At 41.3% G+C, this 16,622-nt stretch overlaps 1 protein-coding gene across 5 annotated transcripts in view; it reads right to left on the bottom strand.

The window, feature by feature from the left end:
• Window positions 1-630: 630 nt before the first annotated feature.
• The window catches only part of EPB41L5 (erythrocyte membrane protein band 4.1 like 5), a 61,247-nt gene continuing 45,255 nt past the window's right edge, over window positions 631-16,622 (bottom strand). For 2 of the 5 annotated variants that reach the window (XM_052791082.1, XM_052791083.1), the window contains exons 19-26: window positions 11,418-11,546; window positions 10,561-10,622; window positions 9,810-9,920; window positions 9,148-9,241; window positions 8,128-8,205; window positions 7,228-7,269; window positions 6,681-6,814; window positions 631-5,887 (exon numbers count right to left, since the gene is read on the bottom strand). In XM_052791082.1, coding sequence (XP_052647042.1) covers window positions 5,830-5,887; window positions 6,681-6,814; window positions 7,228-7,269; window positions 8,128-8,205; window positions 9,148-9,241; window positions 9,810-9,920; window positions 10,561-10,622; window positions 11,418-11,546 — 708 coding nt within the window. In that variant the 3' untranslated portion in view covers window positions 631-5,829. The remainder of the gene's footprint in view (window positions 5,888-6,680; window positions 6,815-7,227; window positions 7,270-8,127; window positions 8,206-9,147; window positions 9,242-9,809; window positions 9,921-10,560; window positions 10,623-11,417; window positions 11,547-16,622) is intronic. The other 3 variants (XM_052791084.1, XM_052791085.1, XM_052791086.1) reach the window with 3 other exon arrangements.

Here is a 16,622-nt window from a genome sequence, read left to right as displayed (position 1 = left end):
TACTGTACTTCAAAACATAAAACAATCCCTTACTGGAAATGAAAGCAAGACTGCTCAGTTAACTGGCATGCACTTTTGTCTGCATGTTGTGGAACTACACTCGGAAGTTCAAGCTTCCTTTCTGGGCACGCACCTCAGCACTTTGATTTTCAAAACCACTGAACCACTGAACACCTGACAGTCCTCCTGGACAATCTCAGCTCTTTTGGAAAGAAGTCATTTAATTCTTCAGCATCTATCTGCAAGTTTAGATGCCACCTTGAGTTACGCTTTAACTGACAACAAATTAAGTTTCTAACACGGCCTGCAGTTTTGATATCCCAAACGAGTTTACAAACCTCTCTCCAACCCAGGCACCCCTCTCTTAAATTACAACCTGCCAAGCGACCTTATTACACAGAAGAAAAAGTATGGTCCTACAGAGTTAATGTACTGCCACTCAATCTGACAATCGGGTGAGCGCTTGGCACGAAGCACAGGTCTGCCGCACGCCTCTGGCTTTGGTTTCAGGGGTGCAGCGGCCCACCGGCCCCCACCGCACAGCTCACGTCCCAAGTCCCGGCCAACCCACCTGTCTTTTACTGCCGTGCCAGTGTAACGCAGCGGTACTTAAAGATGACTCCGTGAGACTTTTGCGCTGATGTGGTATATTTAAGACAAAACTACAGTATAAACATTTCAAGATTGGGTTGAGCGGACTACAAATCACAGTTTCTTGTTCCCATGTACAGTTTCAATACAGATCTCAGTGCAGTGCCTAAAACAGTTCATACATCACTACTGTTGTGGAACAGAAGAGGGTGCACTTTGTTTTATAAAAAACAACAAATAAATTATACATTGAGAGCTATTGCCAAGCTTTACATATAAAAGGTAAAAATACAGTAGTTAGTGTGGCTTTAACAAAACAAAAATATCTAGCTAAAAAAATATTCTGACATACTTTAAAAATACACTTGTCCAGTTACAGGTGTGTGTGTGGGGGTGTTTATGCAGCAGAGTGCTCAAGCCAAACAGTAAAAAGGAGGTGAATTTTGTAGGAGAACCTTGCGGCTCCGGGCTGCGTAGGGTCTGACGTCACCGCAGGGGCAGTACCCCCTCCGCATTTCCAGCGGGTGCACACAACCACACACGATACTGAGTGATGGATCCTGGCTTTCAACAGACTGTGCCGACCGCTTGGATCTCCCTCCTCAACGCTGTGACAAGACAGCGCAGCACTTAGTGAAATCGCACCACCTCTACCTCCGTTTGAGCGTGGCGGGAGGGCCCTGTACTTACGGCGATGGTGATAACACTCAGACCAAGCACACATGGACTACACACTGAAAGGCCATTACCATGGATTCTTTTTATTTTTTGGTATAAAAGTTACGATTGTCCAGCTGCATTTGAAAGCTGTGATGTTACCATGTCTAACAGCTATATATATATATATATATATATACACACTACAACTTTCTAGACTAACAAACACTCTATGTGCCCAGATAGAGCTTTAAATGCTAGCTGGCTGTGAAACAGAGCTGCTAACACTTAATCTGTAGAAGATTTGGGTTGTACCAGAATATGTTCACAATGTGAAAAATATATCCAGTGCTGTTTGTGAAGGACATGCTGATCTTAACAGTACATCTTTGCTTCAAGAAACAAGAATGAGCAAGGTGCAGACAAAGGGATAACAGGCAAGGGCTGAAAATAGTTTGTGGACAGAGACCCAAATGTAACCGGACTGCCCACCTGAGCTCCTCTTCTGGTGCTGCAAATTTGCTTGCCAAAGTTGAGTCCAAAAACTTGTCCAAAACATAGCTTTTACACAGCTGTCTGTGGCAAAGTATACGTGGAATTTAAGTTTAAAATTGAATACATTCAAGGTAATTCATTAACCATGACTGATTACCAGGTAAGTAGTTATTTTCTGTCATGTGACTTACCTAATATTAAACCCCATTACCACTGAACTAAAGAAGAGATTCCCTTAATTCAAGTGCAAGAGGGCCTAACTCCCACATTTTAATACCCATTTCAAAAGCCCATGGTAAGACCGTTGCCGTGTACTCAGCACATGCAGACTCTCTGGCTTCTCTTCCTCTTGGACTAAATGGGTGAGACTGAAATGCAGTTCTAAGATCCAGGACCTCCCTAAGATTCATCCGTTTGAGATATGGGCTGGGGTTTTTTTGTTATTATAAATATTAAGATTTCTATAAAATCTTTTACTCCAATCACTTATGGAGTGTCACTGGAGTAAAATCACTTTTATTTTCAGATCTGATCACTTATGCTTTTAGTTTAAGTTATTACTTTTTAATTATAGAGTTTAAAGAAAAGCACCCATCGCTGATCAGCATTGCATGCACACACAGCAAAAGGCTATGAGGCCAGTTAATGAGGACAGGCTGGGAGATGCATTAGTAAGCCAATAGGGGATAACTTTGTTAGGGGAAAAAAAAATTGAACTTTTTTTTTTTTTTTTTTAAATCAGGGAGTTGGCTTTTTCCAAATGACTGCAAGAGAACACACATTTATTCATTCCTGTCAACGCTTACAGCTTTTAAGTGGACCTGCCAACGTCCCAACACCAGATTCACACAAAAGTTTTATTTATAAATCTCTTTAAATAAATACCAGAAAATAAACTTTTAAAGGATGGTTGGACCTTATAGCCAATCAATCAATAGTATAGCAATCATAAGAAAATCCCTTTTTCTCAGTACACACAGGCATTAATTAATACTTTATAACACTAACTCTAAGAACTATTATACCTATTTGTGTTTGATAAAATGCAGGTAATGAGTAATGCTACGTTACCTGTTAGCCAGTCATGATACAACACGACACCTATAGTTTTAAAGCAAAACAGCGCTGCCAAACTACAGGATGTTCAGATACCTACCTATGTGTCTGTTCAGATCACGTAACTGTGGTCCCTCAGTCTCGCCAGGCTCCCTACATAACCAATGATTTGGATAAGCTAAATGAGCTACGTTGACTTAAATGGAGTGGATATTTGCTCCCAGTATCAGATATCACTGGAAAGAGTTGGGTTTGCAGCCCCAAATCTACTAGAAATTGCAAGTCCCAATTTAACAGTTGAAAATTTTGAATTTTTAAATAAAGTTTGCAGTTTTAGTCCTCTGAAAATTGAGGAAGACCACGCCTCTCTGAAATTTTCGTGTGTGCGCACGTTGTGTGTAAATACAACATTCCCCTCGATCACCACTATCCCGACCGTGCTGAAATAACAGTTGGCTACTTGGAACCATTTAGATTTTAGGGGGACGCACTCACCACTCATGTTATTTACTTGTTATTTGCTGTATGTGACTGCTCGGGAGGAATCCAAGGGTGGTATTCAACACGCAATGGTGTAAAACTGTAAGCTTCTGTTATTCTACTTTTGGGAGGGATTCAAGCTAACAGTTCACAGAGCTCCTGAACCCAATGGGAAGAGTCAAATATCAAACACGCCTTAAAGAAAATGCTACTGCATTCTGTCTATTTACAAAACCAACACATGTAGCTGGCGAATGCCAGCTCAGCTGCTGAGCAAACAGATCAATAGCAAGTGCCAAGTTTCCCCACACAGTCCTGGCTTTGTGCAGGAAGCAGACTGTTGCAGCCATAGCTTCCCTTTTCCTGCAGGAACTTTGCTGGCAACTGTATTATTAATCCAGACTAAGACATTTGATATTTGAATCGGGAACCTTCTACTTTAATACGCAATAAGGCTCAGACTTAAAAGTATAAAAAAAGCCAATACTCAGCTGGAAGTAGTGACAGAGCTGAACGGCTGGCGAGCAGAAACACCCGACCTGGTCCAGAAGAGCAGCTCCCCAGTGGCTGGCAGTGCGGGGAGCGGGGAGCCCGCCCGCGCAGCGCTGTAGGCGCGGGCTAGAAGGGGGACCTGAAGCGCCTGCTACCAATTCTGACTCCCAGCTCTTGAGGCAATGGCTGCAAATCACTGTCTGCAGAGAGTCACCCTGGTATGTCAGTTCTAAGAGCTCCCCATCGTTTCTGTGTTGCTCCATTAAGGCCTCGGGGGTTTTCAGGAGTGGCAGTGGGCCACGTAAATGCCACGTGGCTTCTTCCTTAACACTCTCATTCAGCATCTTGCAAACAAGAGCACAAGAGCAGCAGTAAGAACACCCTAGTCCGAAAGCAGCCGCCTAGCTGGGCACCAGCTTACTTGCACAACCTGCAGTGGTTTGGTCCAAATCTGTGTCTACACTGAAAGACGTGCACACAGCCGGTGTGCAGAAACGAGGCTGTGCATTACAGGTTTCCGAACCAACTTTCACATTTAAAATTGTTTCTAAGAACCACATGTATATAAACATTTATAAACAGCAGCACTATGCAGAAAACATCCTCCAATGCCAGTCATATTTACAAACCTCTTCCTAAGAAAGAAAGACCCCAGTTGTTCCATCTGTGCTTCCCTGTCAGTAGATGCGGAGTTCATCATCGGGCTTCTGTATTTCTCCTCCCTCTGACTCTGCATTGGCCTTTTCACAGGCTGTATCCCCAGGGTCCATGTGCTCACCTCTACATGTCCACATGAGGATCCTGCTGCCCAGGACTCAAATGATCTCTTCCAACTGTAGACATTGCGTCTTGTACTTCACCTGAGCACCAAAAGGCCTTCGCCAGCTCTGTGGAGCATGCTCTTGCAAGTGCTCCTACCTTCCTTCTACAAAGAAGTAAACTGCTCACAGGAATTTTTCATCTTTTTTTCCTGTTTTCACCTTATTCCTTCTATTCTTTGTTCCACATAAAACTATTAGATGACACTTGGAACAGGATTCGAAGTGGCGTTAACTGATCTAGTTGTACCCTCATGCCGCTAACATACCTGGTAAGTATTCCCAAAGCACAGCATCTGGAAACAACACCCAGAAACAGTATGAACAGAAACAAGAAAATTCTTCTCCTTCCTAGTCCTATATGACAACAAAACTAATCAATAAGCAATTCCTGAAGTAAACTGTACTCACACCTTCACTGCTTCAGCATTTAAAACATACATATCTCCAGCCTAAAATGCATGTATTTGAGTCATATAGGAAATGAAATAATCAGTGTCAAAAATGTGGGACCTCTGCTGTAGTCTGCTAACGCTGTAAGCTGTTTGGCAGGTTAATTTGTCTTTTCCTGGTTGCAACAAGCAGCTCAAATCCAGTCAATGTAGTTGGTCATTGACGGACTAGATTTTCATTCTTTACAGGTACTGTAACAAGAGGTACGAGGATTATTAAGGGGTTTAAGGCCAAAAAGGAGAGTATGTGCTGGTAAAACAAAGGAAAAACAGAGAGAATAATCACACAGAAGAAAATGTCCTTGGCCGTATGAAACTGTGAGCCACCGTACATAGTATGGCCACAAGGTGGCCCTACAAGTTCTAATCTTTCCAATATTAACCTACAGAGGTGAGGGACACTGTGCTCTCACACTACATAGCTAACATCACAGTGAACGCTTTCTATTAACACTTGAGCACAGGGTAAGTAAGACTAAACCTAGCGTGAGCGGAACACACCTAGATTCTGTTCCTCACATTCAGAACTAGCTCCAGTGTGGTATTTCACTTCTCCTGAGGGAGAAGATCAAACGTGCATGTGGTTTTATATCCCGGTTTAGACTGTAATTCCAGTTAGATTGCAATAAAGGTAGAACTCTCTTCCTGGATCCTAGCAAACCAGCCGGCTGTTTGACTCCTGTTCAGCAAGAGTTTGATCCCAAGCAAGTCTTTTGGAAGGATCCCTTTTGGAGATATGTTAGTAGATTTGAGTTTTTACAAGGTGGGAAGTGCAGAAACTCCTTCTTCTAGAGTTCAGTGGTGAGTAAACATTTTGTTCTTATTGTAGCATCCTCAGTGACTGGGCTAAAAGGGAAAAAAATGAGGCCCTGTAAATATACTCCTCCAAAAAGATCTGCCACAATGGATTAAAAAAAAAAAAGATTAGTATTGTTCCAAAGAGTATTAATAGCTGTTCCCCTTGTAATTTAATGACCCCAATGGACAAACCTTTCCAAAGAGCAAACTGAATGGATTTCACACATTGCAGCAGTAGCATCATTGCCATCCACACCCGCATTGTAAGGGGTTCACTGAAAGGCCTGATCATCACTGCCATCATTCTGCCTCACCAGCACGGCAGAATGGAATAGCAAGGGGAAGGGTTTCTACAGATTCTGTTCTTTGACTTCCTTACAGCTTGGAAATAACTGGGGGACATCCCTCTCCACCCCTGCCAATCCCTGACAGGTATTGAAACACTGTCAAGAGACTTCTCAGAAAATTCATCTGTACCGTAATTTTAGTCCAGTACTAAAACATGGTAGCAGATAAGGAAAGAAACTGAAGTGAAATGATAATTAAAAAGAATTCATCGATTTTATAGCACTTACAATGACAACAGGTTTACCTCCAACTCCAGCTAAATTTGTATGCTTTGTTCCTTTACTTACTTAAATTAAAAAAAATGTTTTCTTACCCTTCAAACAATGTTATATAAAAATGCTATGAAGTGAGACAGAACTATAGTTTATAAGCACAGCAAAACAAGGCACTGTGTCTAAATGACCACTGTAACAACTTAAGTGGAAGTAGTAAGAGCACAACATTCCTTTCCACCCCATACAGACTTCTGAAGTGAGTGCTGAGGAGACCTTACCTTGCAAGGACTTCGGATGTCTGCTGGGATGGTGGCAATCCAGCTGACGACGTCAGAGTCTCCGTGCTGCCTTTCACTGCCTTCATAGCTAAGGCAACATCATTTCCCAAAGGCCCATTGGAAATCAGTCCAGTCTGAATTGGGGAGAATGAAACAGGAAACTGAAATAAAAACCTGCCAGGACAAGACAAGCTAATTTTTCCAATATGATTTATTTATTAACAGTAAAAACTAAGATTCATCAAGTTCCAGGGTGGGATTCACTAAATATAAGTTCTTAAAGAAACTTTATGGCATTTACCCACAATGTAACGCAACAAGAATGAAGTTTAAATATTAACAGGATATGTATGTTGTTTGACTTACTCCAGCTGAATTAGTTTGCTTTAGTTTTGGTCTGGTACATTATTTTATGGGCTTTCAAATTATTACAAATTGTTATATTTTATTATTTTACTTGAGCTCCTGTTTCTTAATCATGACAAAAGTTTTCTTTTTTTCTTTTTTTTTTTTGTTGTTGTTGTTAAGGAATAGTCAAATAACTCACTGGCACTATCCACCTCGGTACTATCGTGGGCTGGGAAGACACCTACAAAAAGCAAACAAATGCTCATTAGAAACGGCTGGAAGTAGCTGAGAACATTCTCAAAACAACATTGCCTCCCAAAATACTGCCTCCCAAAATGATCTTGGATATTCGTCCATCGCTAGTCTCTGAACCACGCTAGCGATTAGCCACAGAAGATGTGACTTCACATGAAAAGGTAAATGGCACCCACACAGCGTACAGCTAATACCCGCTCACTCACAGAAACTCACTGGTAGCAATTTCAGCATAGCGCTCCCTTCCAAGAGGCTGCTGAACCCATTGTTTTTTTCTGCTTTGTGGACAAAGTTAACCAAGAGCACACTTCTGTGAACAGTTTAAAGGTCCTACTCCTTCCCCTTTTTTTTGGTGCATGCAATGTAACTCCTTTTTCACCGGCACAGATTATAAGAGATTTTTTTTATCTATATAAAAGGGGTGATTTGTATTAAAAGTTTATTTTTCAAGTATTTATTTTATATATATACACACACATATGAACATCTGTGTGCGTATATACACATTTACATATAATTTCTGAAGTATTATATATACCCAAAAGCCTGAGAAGCAGGCTGGTACTTGCAGGTGTACTAAAGTAAGACTACAGGCTCTTGTGGCACAGCTACAAGTTAACTCTTCAGGTTCCTTCACTTCCATTACAAAGGTGTAGGGTCTACAACCCTACGCCAGCCACCCTTCAAGTAGGGGTGCCTATATGCAGTGATCCAGGTCAATCACCACTTCGCGCTGCCGCAGCAGATCCAAGCCTGGTGGAGAGACACTAAAGCCAGAGGACAGTTTATGAGTAAAAACCACTGTACATGTGAAGGAATAAGTTTGGTTTTGAAATACATTTACCCGAGGTGTGGCTTCTGTAAAGTCAATTAGATTCTCTGTCAATGATGTTAAGGAAACGTCCTGGTCATCTGGAGTGCTCTATGGAATAAATCAGTTTTGAATTGAATTCCCAGTAGTAACCAGATAGGTCTGCTGAATACTCTAGTGGCTTCCCAAGTTACAGACCAGTGTCCTTAATGAACACCACTGTTTATCAGGTCTGTCTTCTCAAATCTTTCCACATGATCTTTTTTAATAGCCTATTCATTTCACTTACTGTCATCAATGCACTGGAAACAATGTCATTGCCATGTAAGCTGTGAAACTGTCCCATTCTCCTATGCAAAGATGGGGTACTGTGCCATTTGACAAGAAGGTCAGCGAGGTCTATGAGCTGAATATTTGAACTCAGAAGATGAAACTGATAATTATTCAGTGGGATCAACTACATAACACTGGTTTAGAGGGACAACAACTAAAGGGTGCTTTAGTGATCTAGAATAACCCCTCAGTCTGCTGAAGTAACAGCAGAGTCCAGTGCTGGACTCCTCTTTTCTTTTGGAGAGGGACAAAGGAAAGGTGGTGACCCCTGAATTACTATGTGCATTTCATGGAGTCCAGTTAAAAATTACCTTATCCTTAGGGTAACCAGAACACAACAATTAAACATTTCAATTTAAACTTTTCCCTCTGTGGTTATTTTTACAGGAATTGCCTATGTCAGAATTTCATCCCTGCAGTCTCTCTCCTGGAGCATCAAATCATTGGGATGTAAGCGGCTCCCCACCAATGTGAGGAAAACGATCAGTTTAGGAAAAAAAAGCGTCAGGCAAAGAACCTGAAAGGACAGTTAGAAATGGCCTTTGGAGAGATCTGTACAGTGTCCCTGTCTGCTCCAGAAAGCACTCTTTGGCATTCACCAATGACTGGTATTCACTGAGTTATGAGAGGCATGCAGCAAGGTCTGCTGTGCTTGCCCGGAGGCATCAGTAGCTCAGAACATGACAGACAGAGACCTTCCAGGCTGGCAGGTGGTGATACCTTTGATACAGCAGCCTCCTCAGCCGGAGCCAGATTAGCTGGAATCAGCAGGTCCTCATGGTTAGAGGCGGCGTTGTCCTCATTTAACACATTACTGAAAGGAGAAAATACTCTCATCAGCACACTGCCTGGATAGCGTGAAACAGTGCTGCTTCCCTGATAGGCTCAACCCAAAACCTCAACACCAGTTCCATGTGAGGCAGAGAAAAGACTGATGTTTGTGGGTATGTTGAAGTAAATGCCCTCCAACTACCCCTGCAGATTACTGCTCTCTTTCATAGTTTCAGCTACGGCTGTGTATAGACCCAAAAGTATCGGTGTCTTCTATTTCAAAGGAACTTCTTCAGCCCTTGTTTCTAATTTGCCTGAAGCCTTCCCTGCCATCCTCTTATCTTCCCTTTTAGAGCCAGGGACGGCAGGATGTCAGATATTTCAGTCATTTCAGAAGAGAGAGATTCGCTTGCTGCTTGCTAGGATACCACCCCGAGGCCTGGCCTACACTGATTAACTGTTGCAACAGTAATTAAAGGTGCATCAGTAAACCTGCTTAGTTAGATGTAGCCTAAATGCTCAGCAACTGTTCCTCATCTTTTCAGACCTGTTCATGATGATCTCCACATGATTCCCTTACCCTAGAAACACATTTCTCCTGAATCACTTACGGAACAAAGGCATTTGAGGCAGGGATTGCTTTCAGCAGCTCTCTTGGGTCTTGAAATACTGGACTGGTTGCTGGGGGACTACTCTGTACTTTGCCTGATGGGAGAATGTTCCTGGCACAAAACAACAAAAAACAGGTACAACCTTCCGCGGAAAGCTCTTCATGAATCACTTGTTACAGCATATTTTTGAGATCGCTGGATGTACATTTTATTCAGTAACCCCATGTGCTCTTTGAGGTTTGACCCATGCTCACCTTCACAAATGGTCAAGAAATTACATGTTGTAACCCTTTAACTTTTTCAATGCCCGAAATCCCACTGGAACTAGCAATCATTTGAGATTCAGTAGTTCTCAGGAAATCAACTGTCAGTGTCAGGTTTTTGTACACAATTTTTTTTCTCCCCTTGAAAACAGCTGCTGTGAACAGACCCATCTCCTCTCCCCACACTGAAGTTGTTCATGGGTCACAAATAACTCTAGTGATTGAAGATATTGTTGGAACAATGCTTATCAAATTAAAGCATGGGAGAATAAAGAGTATCTGGATTACCTTGCATATAATAAAACTTAGCAACTATAGCGCTTACTGGTTTTCATTTTAAAAACACTTCACATTCACCAGGTTAAGCCACACTATGCAAGGTAAAATGCCATGATCACTAAGCCACTGAAAGACTGCACTGAACTGCAGGTTCTCATTGCTGTACTTGGGTAACTAGATAACGTGTTTCTTCCGAATCTATTCAGTACCTGGCAGCAGCATCCTGAATATTGGAATTCTTGACACCTGCCAGGCTGTCTTCTCTTATGACCTGAGAGGAAAAAAATGAACGAGGATATAAATTTCTGATACCTGTTTCCATCTTGTGTCAGTTCCGAGATTCACAGAAGGGCCGAGTACCTCCCACCCAGCACGCAAGTGTGCTGTTCATCTACAGCTCAGGGACTTAAAACAACAATTCCATGTGAAAACCTCAGTGCAGAAATAAAAATAATTCACCAGCGTAGCCAAATAAAATACCATTATTTGCTACAGAATTTACTAGAACACGCTAGAAGCATTGTCTTAGTCACAAAATCACAGAATAATTTTTTGGTTAGAAGGCAACCTTTGGAGGTTATCTGGCTCAATAACCACTCAAACCAGGGCTTGTTCAGGGCCTTGTCCAGTTATATAGAATCACAGAATCATTTAGGTTGGAAAAGACCTTTAAGATCATTGAGTCCAACCGTCAGCCGTGCCTACTAAACCATGTCCTGAAAGTGGCTTGTCTACGTGCTTTTTGAATACCTCCAGGGATGGTGACTCAACCACTTCCCTGGGCAGCCTGTTCCAATGCCTGACAAATTATATATATATATATATATATACACACACACACACACACACACGTTGAGTGTCATCAAGGATGGAGATTTCTCCCTGGGCAACCGTTCCAGTACTGGACCACTATTATTGTGAAGAAAGGCTGAAAGGCTTTCTTACTCTACCTTGGACATTGGCTGTTGGAGCACCCTTATCTGCAAGGCACCTTCTCCAACACCAGGCAATTGAAGAGAAATAAAACATCTGAGAACACCACAGTCCTTACCAGTTGAGTATTTACCTTGTGCCCTGCTTCCGCCTGGGCCTTCAGGATATTACTTTTGATATCTGCTGGAAGCCACGTTGCTGCTGTGATTGGGCTCTCAATTGCATTGTTAAGACATTTATCTGTCAACTTTACCACTTCACCCTAGACATGAAAAAAAATTTTATTAGAAGCAGTTCCCAGGTGGAAAAGTCTGGGCTGAAGTTTATTAACATCTCTGAATAACAACAAGGCTCTGAGTGAGAGGAAACTCGGCAGATTTATACTGAAATGAAAAAGCAATTTTTTCCTTTATTTTGGAACTCCATTGTAAAGTCACAGCAAAACAAAGTACAAAAAGCACAATGCTTAAAAGCGGATATGCAAAACGCTGTGCTAAAAATACAGTGTGCAAGAACTGAAGTGGACCCTAAATTTGCAGCCTAGTTTACTGATAGGAGATCAATATAGCAGCCATCATATTGTATCATATCAGTATAGCCTAACTATAAGTTGATAATTTACTCTCAAATGCCAGTTGGGAAGACTTTTACCTTAAAATCCACTTATAAATTAGAACAACAGTTTAATGTGCTATTAGCTACCTCTCCCGTCACTGATTACATCAGAGCAAGCTGACAGCCTGATGCACAATGAAGACAATTAAAAATGCGATACCTTTCACTACAGTATATTTCATTATGTGAACTGCATTTCTTAATTATAAAATGTTAATTAAGCAGTCAATCTACTAATTGCTATTTGATTAGTGACAGAAGTTAATTAACTGAGTGGAAACGAAACCTTGTGACCTTTCTTCTGGGGGTAGGACTCAGCAGGGGGAGACAGAGTCCTGCTTTCCCTGCCATATGCCACCCTTGCTGGCTACAGCAGGCTCTTCCCTGCAGGCAAGTGCTGCATTCCTGCAACACACCCCGGAGCAGGCACACTCCTGCTGCACTCCTACTTGCAGGAACTGCAGCGTGTCCAGAAGGAATGAAGCCTGTCACATAGAGAGCGAGCAGCGGGGAGAAGTTAAAAAGAGGTGAATACCCGTCCCCCACACAGCTCTTCATCCACTTTCAGCTGTTTTCGCTCACTGGAAACGTTAGTGAGAACTTCTAGGTATTTGGCCTTTAGAGAGAAAGGAAAACCATTTCCTTTTCTTATCTCCCTCTAAATCACCTTTCAGGGTATCCAAATAGGAACTTATGAGACCGTCTAAAGGAGAACCTGTTTTAAAATTTTGACCCCAGTCAGCAATGAACTTTGTCAAGGGTCACCGTCAACATAAAAAGGTATGAGGACCAGCAACCAGTGTTGCTAATGACTACTGCTAGCAGATAGTAAGAGGTGCACATTCACATAAATCATGAAGACTAAAAAAACAATTAATTATTAAACATTTAAGTGCTTTTATTTCAGAGAAGCTGCTGGAATTGCCAAAAGTCCGGAATAATTAAAAATGAATTATTATTATTATTATTTGTACAGTCGCAGTACCCAATTGTAATAATCCTTAAATCCTTACACTGGACCTTGCTGAACCAGATGTTGTATATAACAATCCCTGCACAGAATTTCTAATGCATTATTCCAGTACCAGTGATACAGTAAATCTAATTATTTTAACTGAGCACATCAGTACACTGGTGCTTTAAGCACCATTTTGTGGTTTAACTTCCTCTCAGCTTCCTCCACCTGAACAACCAGTTTAATTAGGACACTCTAGTCTATTAGGGATTACATTCCCAACTTTTGAAAAGTTTAGTACTATTAAGAAATATTTTAATGTAATCAAGTATAAGTTCTGTATCACCAAGGAAATATTTCCACCAATATTAAAGACACATTTTTCTCAATCCCTTCTATTTTGTGCTTGAAAAAAGCATTGGTGTTTTACTGTTTTTTTAATGGAAAGAGCATGTAGCTAGAGGGGAAAGCATCTGGCACCTGATAACGCCTCAAGATGTCTAATTTACAAGACATTTCAGTTGTGCACATAAAACAGTAAAGGTGCTGGGGTTTGTCAATATTCTAGCTCGTTATGAATTTTTATTGTTTCCATGTACTAGACAAACTATATTTGTACTCTATTCTTCAATCAAAATATGGAGCTAGGCAGCAATGTAAAAAGGGAAGGAAAGATTAAAGGCAGCAGCAGAGCGTGCAATCCCAATCCTTTGTGCTTTTGAGCAGCGTTCCTGGTGCCACTGAAAATCACTTTGTGCAGGGAGATGGGAGTCTAACATAGGCACATTTTGGAGCAACTTGCACGTGTTTACAGATTGCAATGAATTCAGAAAAAGAAAATCCTCACGTCCTTGCATTTCTGACCCTGGAGCAGACTTTGAACACAGGCAAACAGGGTAAACTTTTTATTGTTCATTTCACTTCAGAAGCTGATGAAAGTGGAGTGTTGGTGTATTTAAGAGCTATTTGCTCTCTTTTGTCAGATCTGGTCACTGCACTAGTGAAAGCCAGGAAAGGACAAAGTCGCATTCTTTCATCCCAACAGATTTTGGCAGGGAGCAGTGGTGAAGAATGAAGCCATTCATTCTCCACTTCCCAGTTCTCATTCTAGAAAGATTTCTCTTTTTCTCTGAAAGAAGACAGATAGCTAGAGAAATATTTCCCTATCAAAGAAATCAATCAACATTTATTGATTGTAAGTATAGAATTATGTGAAGATGATTGTCAGGCCATCTCTGGCCCTGATGGAAAATAGTTAAAAGATTTTTAATTAAAGCTGAAGTGAGTAGTTCATTGGCATTTGGCAGTGTCGCTTACGAAGTTCAGGATGCAGCTCTGCCTTCATAAGCAGAAAGCTAATGCTTTCCCCCAATGCATTTTACCAAACCTTTTATGTGCTGTAACTGTTTCTACATAGGTAGGTATCTTATGCACTGCTAGAACTTAAGGGAGATGAGACATGCTGAAATTGTAATCACACACTTTTAGAGAGAACACTGTAATGCTGCATTCATCCGAAGTAACAGCAAACTCCAGGATCTAACCTCATTGCAAGGTTTTAGTGGATATACTGCAGTCCCATTCAGTTCAGTCAGAAGAAGATGCCATGAACACCTCTTTTACAAATAGATTAAGAACAGAACTAAGTGCAGGAGGAGAGCCAATAGGTACATTTTGTAACAAACACTGTAAGTGGAATTAGTCTTTTTTCTAAAGCAGCCCTCAAAAGCAGGAAACAAAGTGGTTTTAATAGTTGTTCTTAGGTCACTCTTTTCAGGACTCATTTCCAAATCATTAACCTTCATCTCTAATCACAACTGGGTGTGCTCATTTGGTTCTACTGCAACCTAAATGTTTTTGCAATTTGAAGCATGCAGAATTTAAAATATACAGAGGCAGTCTCTAATCTTTGCCTACCTTTTTAAACAAACACTGTCAAGTGACCTCTTGGTAAGCTACATCACAGGCTGAAAAGCTTTATTCAGTCTTTTCTACCTGAGGAAAACCACTGATGATCTACTCTTATGTTTTCGTAATACAATTTGCACTTCCTTCTTGAAAACTGAAGTCTTTTTTCCCAAAGAAACAATCATACTGGCATACTGTTGATCCATACGCCATGTATTTCTCAGTTATGCAAATGTTCTTGGTCTCTAATCAGGTTACTATCACCCCAGTATCTGTAACCTCTGCACCTCATATGACAGCAGCTGGATAACTGTGACTGTACTGCCTTGGCCGCTGTTTGTTAGATTAGCTCATTACAGGAATCTTATCTTGCTTACTACGTAACCGCCACAATTTAAAAATCACTAAGACACTTTTGCTTCGTGCTCTCCATTTAACCAATTAGATGTTTTTCCCCCTCTCTGTCTGAACTAAAATGGAGCTCAACAGGCAGTAATATTCTGAAATAAACTGTGTTCATTTGCTTTAGTTTATGCAGAGGCAGTGGTTCCGCATAACAGGACCTATAGGCTACTGACTAATCTTCTTAGAGACTTGGTAATCTTTGTAATGCACTCACCAAGCAGAGAGGTGCACAAGGCATCCCTGACAACAGCCCTTAAAGGGGACATGAGCCAAACAGCCTGCAGCACCAAGCATATCAAAGCAGCAGCCTTCCCTCACAGGGAGGAGGGGAACAAATGCTCAGGAATGGGCTTAGCCCAAACACTAGACACCTCTCTTGGCACCTGGTTCATTTTACTATTGAGGGAGCAAGAAAAATCATAGCTGCTTCACCGAAAGTTAGATAAATCCTCGGGCCTCCCTGCAAGGGAGGGTAGTACAAACAGAGATAACACTGCCAGGTGTTTTACTCTCTCTGCTTGTCCAAAATGCAATAAAGCACCTAAAGCTTAAACAATGGGAGAAGCAGAGTAAGGGAAATTTAAATTCCAAATTTTTTAAAGCTCATTATAAAAAAGAAGAATATCCTGCATGGGTGCAGTTGTCTGATAACCGGTGAATCTATTAAAGTTCACTGCTGTTGTAAGGGAGGATCCTGTCCTCTCCATCCCTTCTAGCAACACTACTTATTTTCACTACGGTTCTTGCATTTCTTTGACTCCTTCCACAAACCTATTTAACTTGCCATTTAACAACTTAAAAACCAAACCAAAACAAAAACCAAAAAACCCCAACACTTTAACAAAAAGTTCAAAACAAAAAAGGCAAAAAAATTTTTGTTTGCCATTTTGTAGGCTACATTGGTTCACCAAAACATGCAATGATTCCTGGAGGTGACAGAGGAGAGGAGGAAGCTGGGGAAAGACAAGCAAAGAGGAGCAAGGGAGGAGAGAGCCCTCGCCCTGTTCAGGGCACTGAAGCTCGTACTTTGGCTCAGCTGCCCGAGGAAATGCAGCCTGACTTGCTCAAAAAGATTTATGAGAGCACTAAATCAAACCACATCGCTCCTCTCTATGTAAACACACAGAGAACTAACACCTACTTCAGAGAGCAGGTAAAAACTGGTTACTTAACAGGAGGGATGGATCACCAGCAAACTTGACTCAAAACAAAACATCAAAACAACATTCTGGGAGGGTTACCAAAGGCAACTGAAAAACACCAGGAAAGCAGCTCACCCCCTCAAAAAAGATGGTGAACTATACAACACCGTACAGTTAGTAACCTACACAAAAAGACAACTGAGGAACATTTCAAGCGTTTATGCCTTTTACTCCCATTGATTTTTAGAAAATTTCACCAGGCCACAGCCTGCATACGTGCACATGCACCTCTGCCCCTGATCTTTATCTCGCT

The sequence above is a fragment of the Harpia harpyja genome, chromosome 7 (genome assembly GCF_026419915.1).
Source record: "Harpia harpyja isolate bHarHar1 chromosome 7, bHarHar1 primary haplotype, whole genome shotgun sequence".
In the NCBI taxonomy this organism is placed as follows: Eukaryota; Metazoa; Chordata; class Aves; order Accipitriformes; family Accipitridae; genus Harpia; species Harpia harpyja.
Note: the sequence above shows the minus strand (reverse complement) of the source record. Positions and strands in the feature narration are given on the sequence as shown.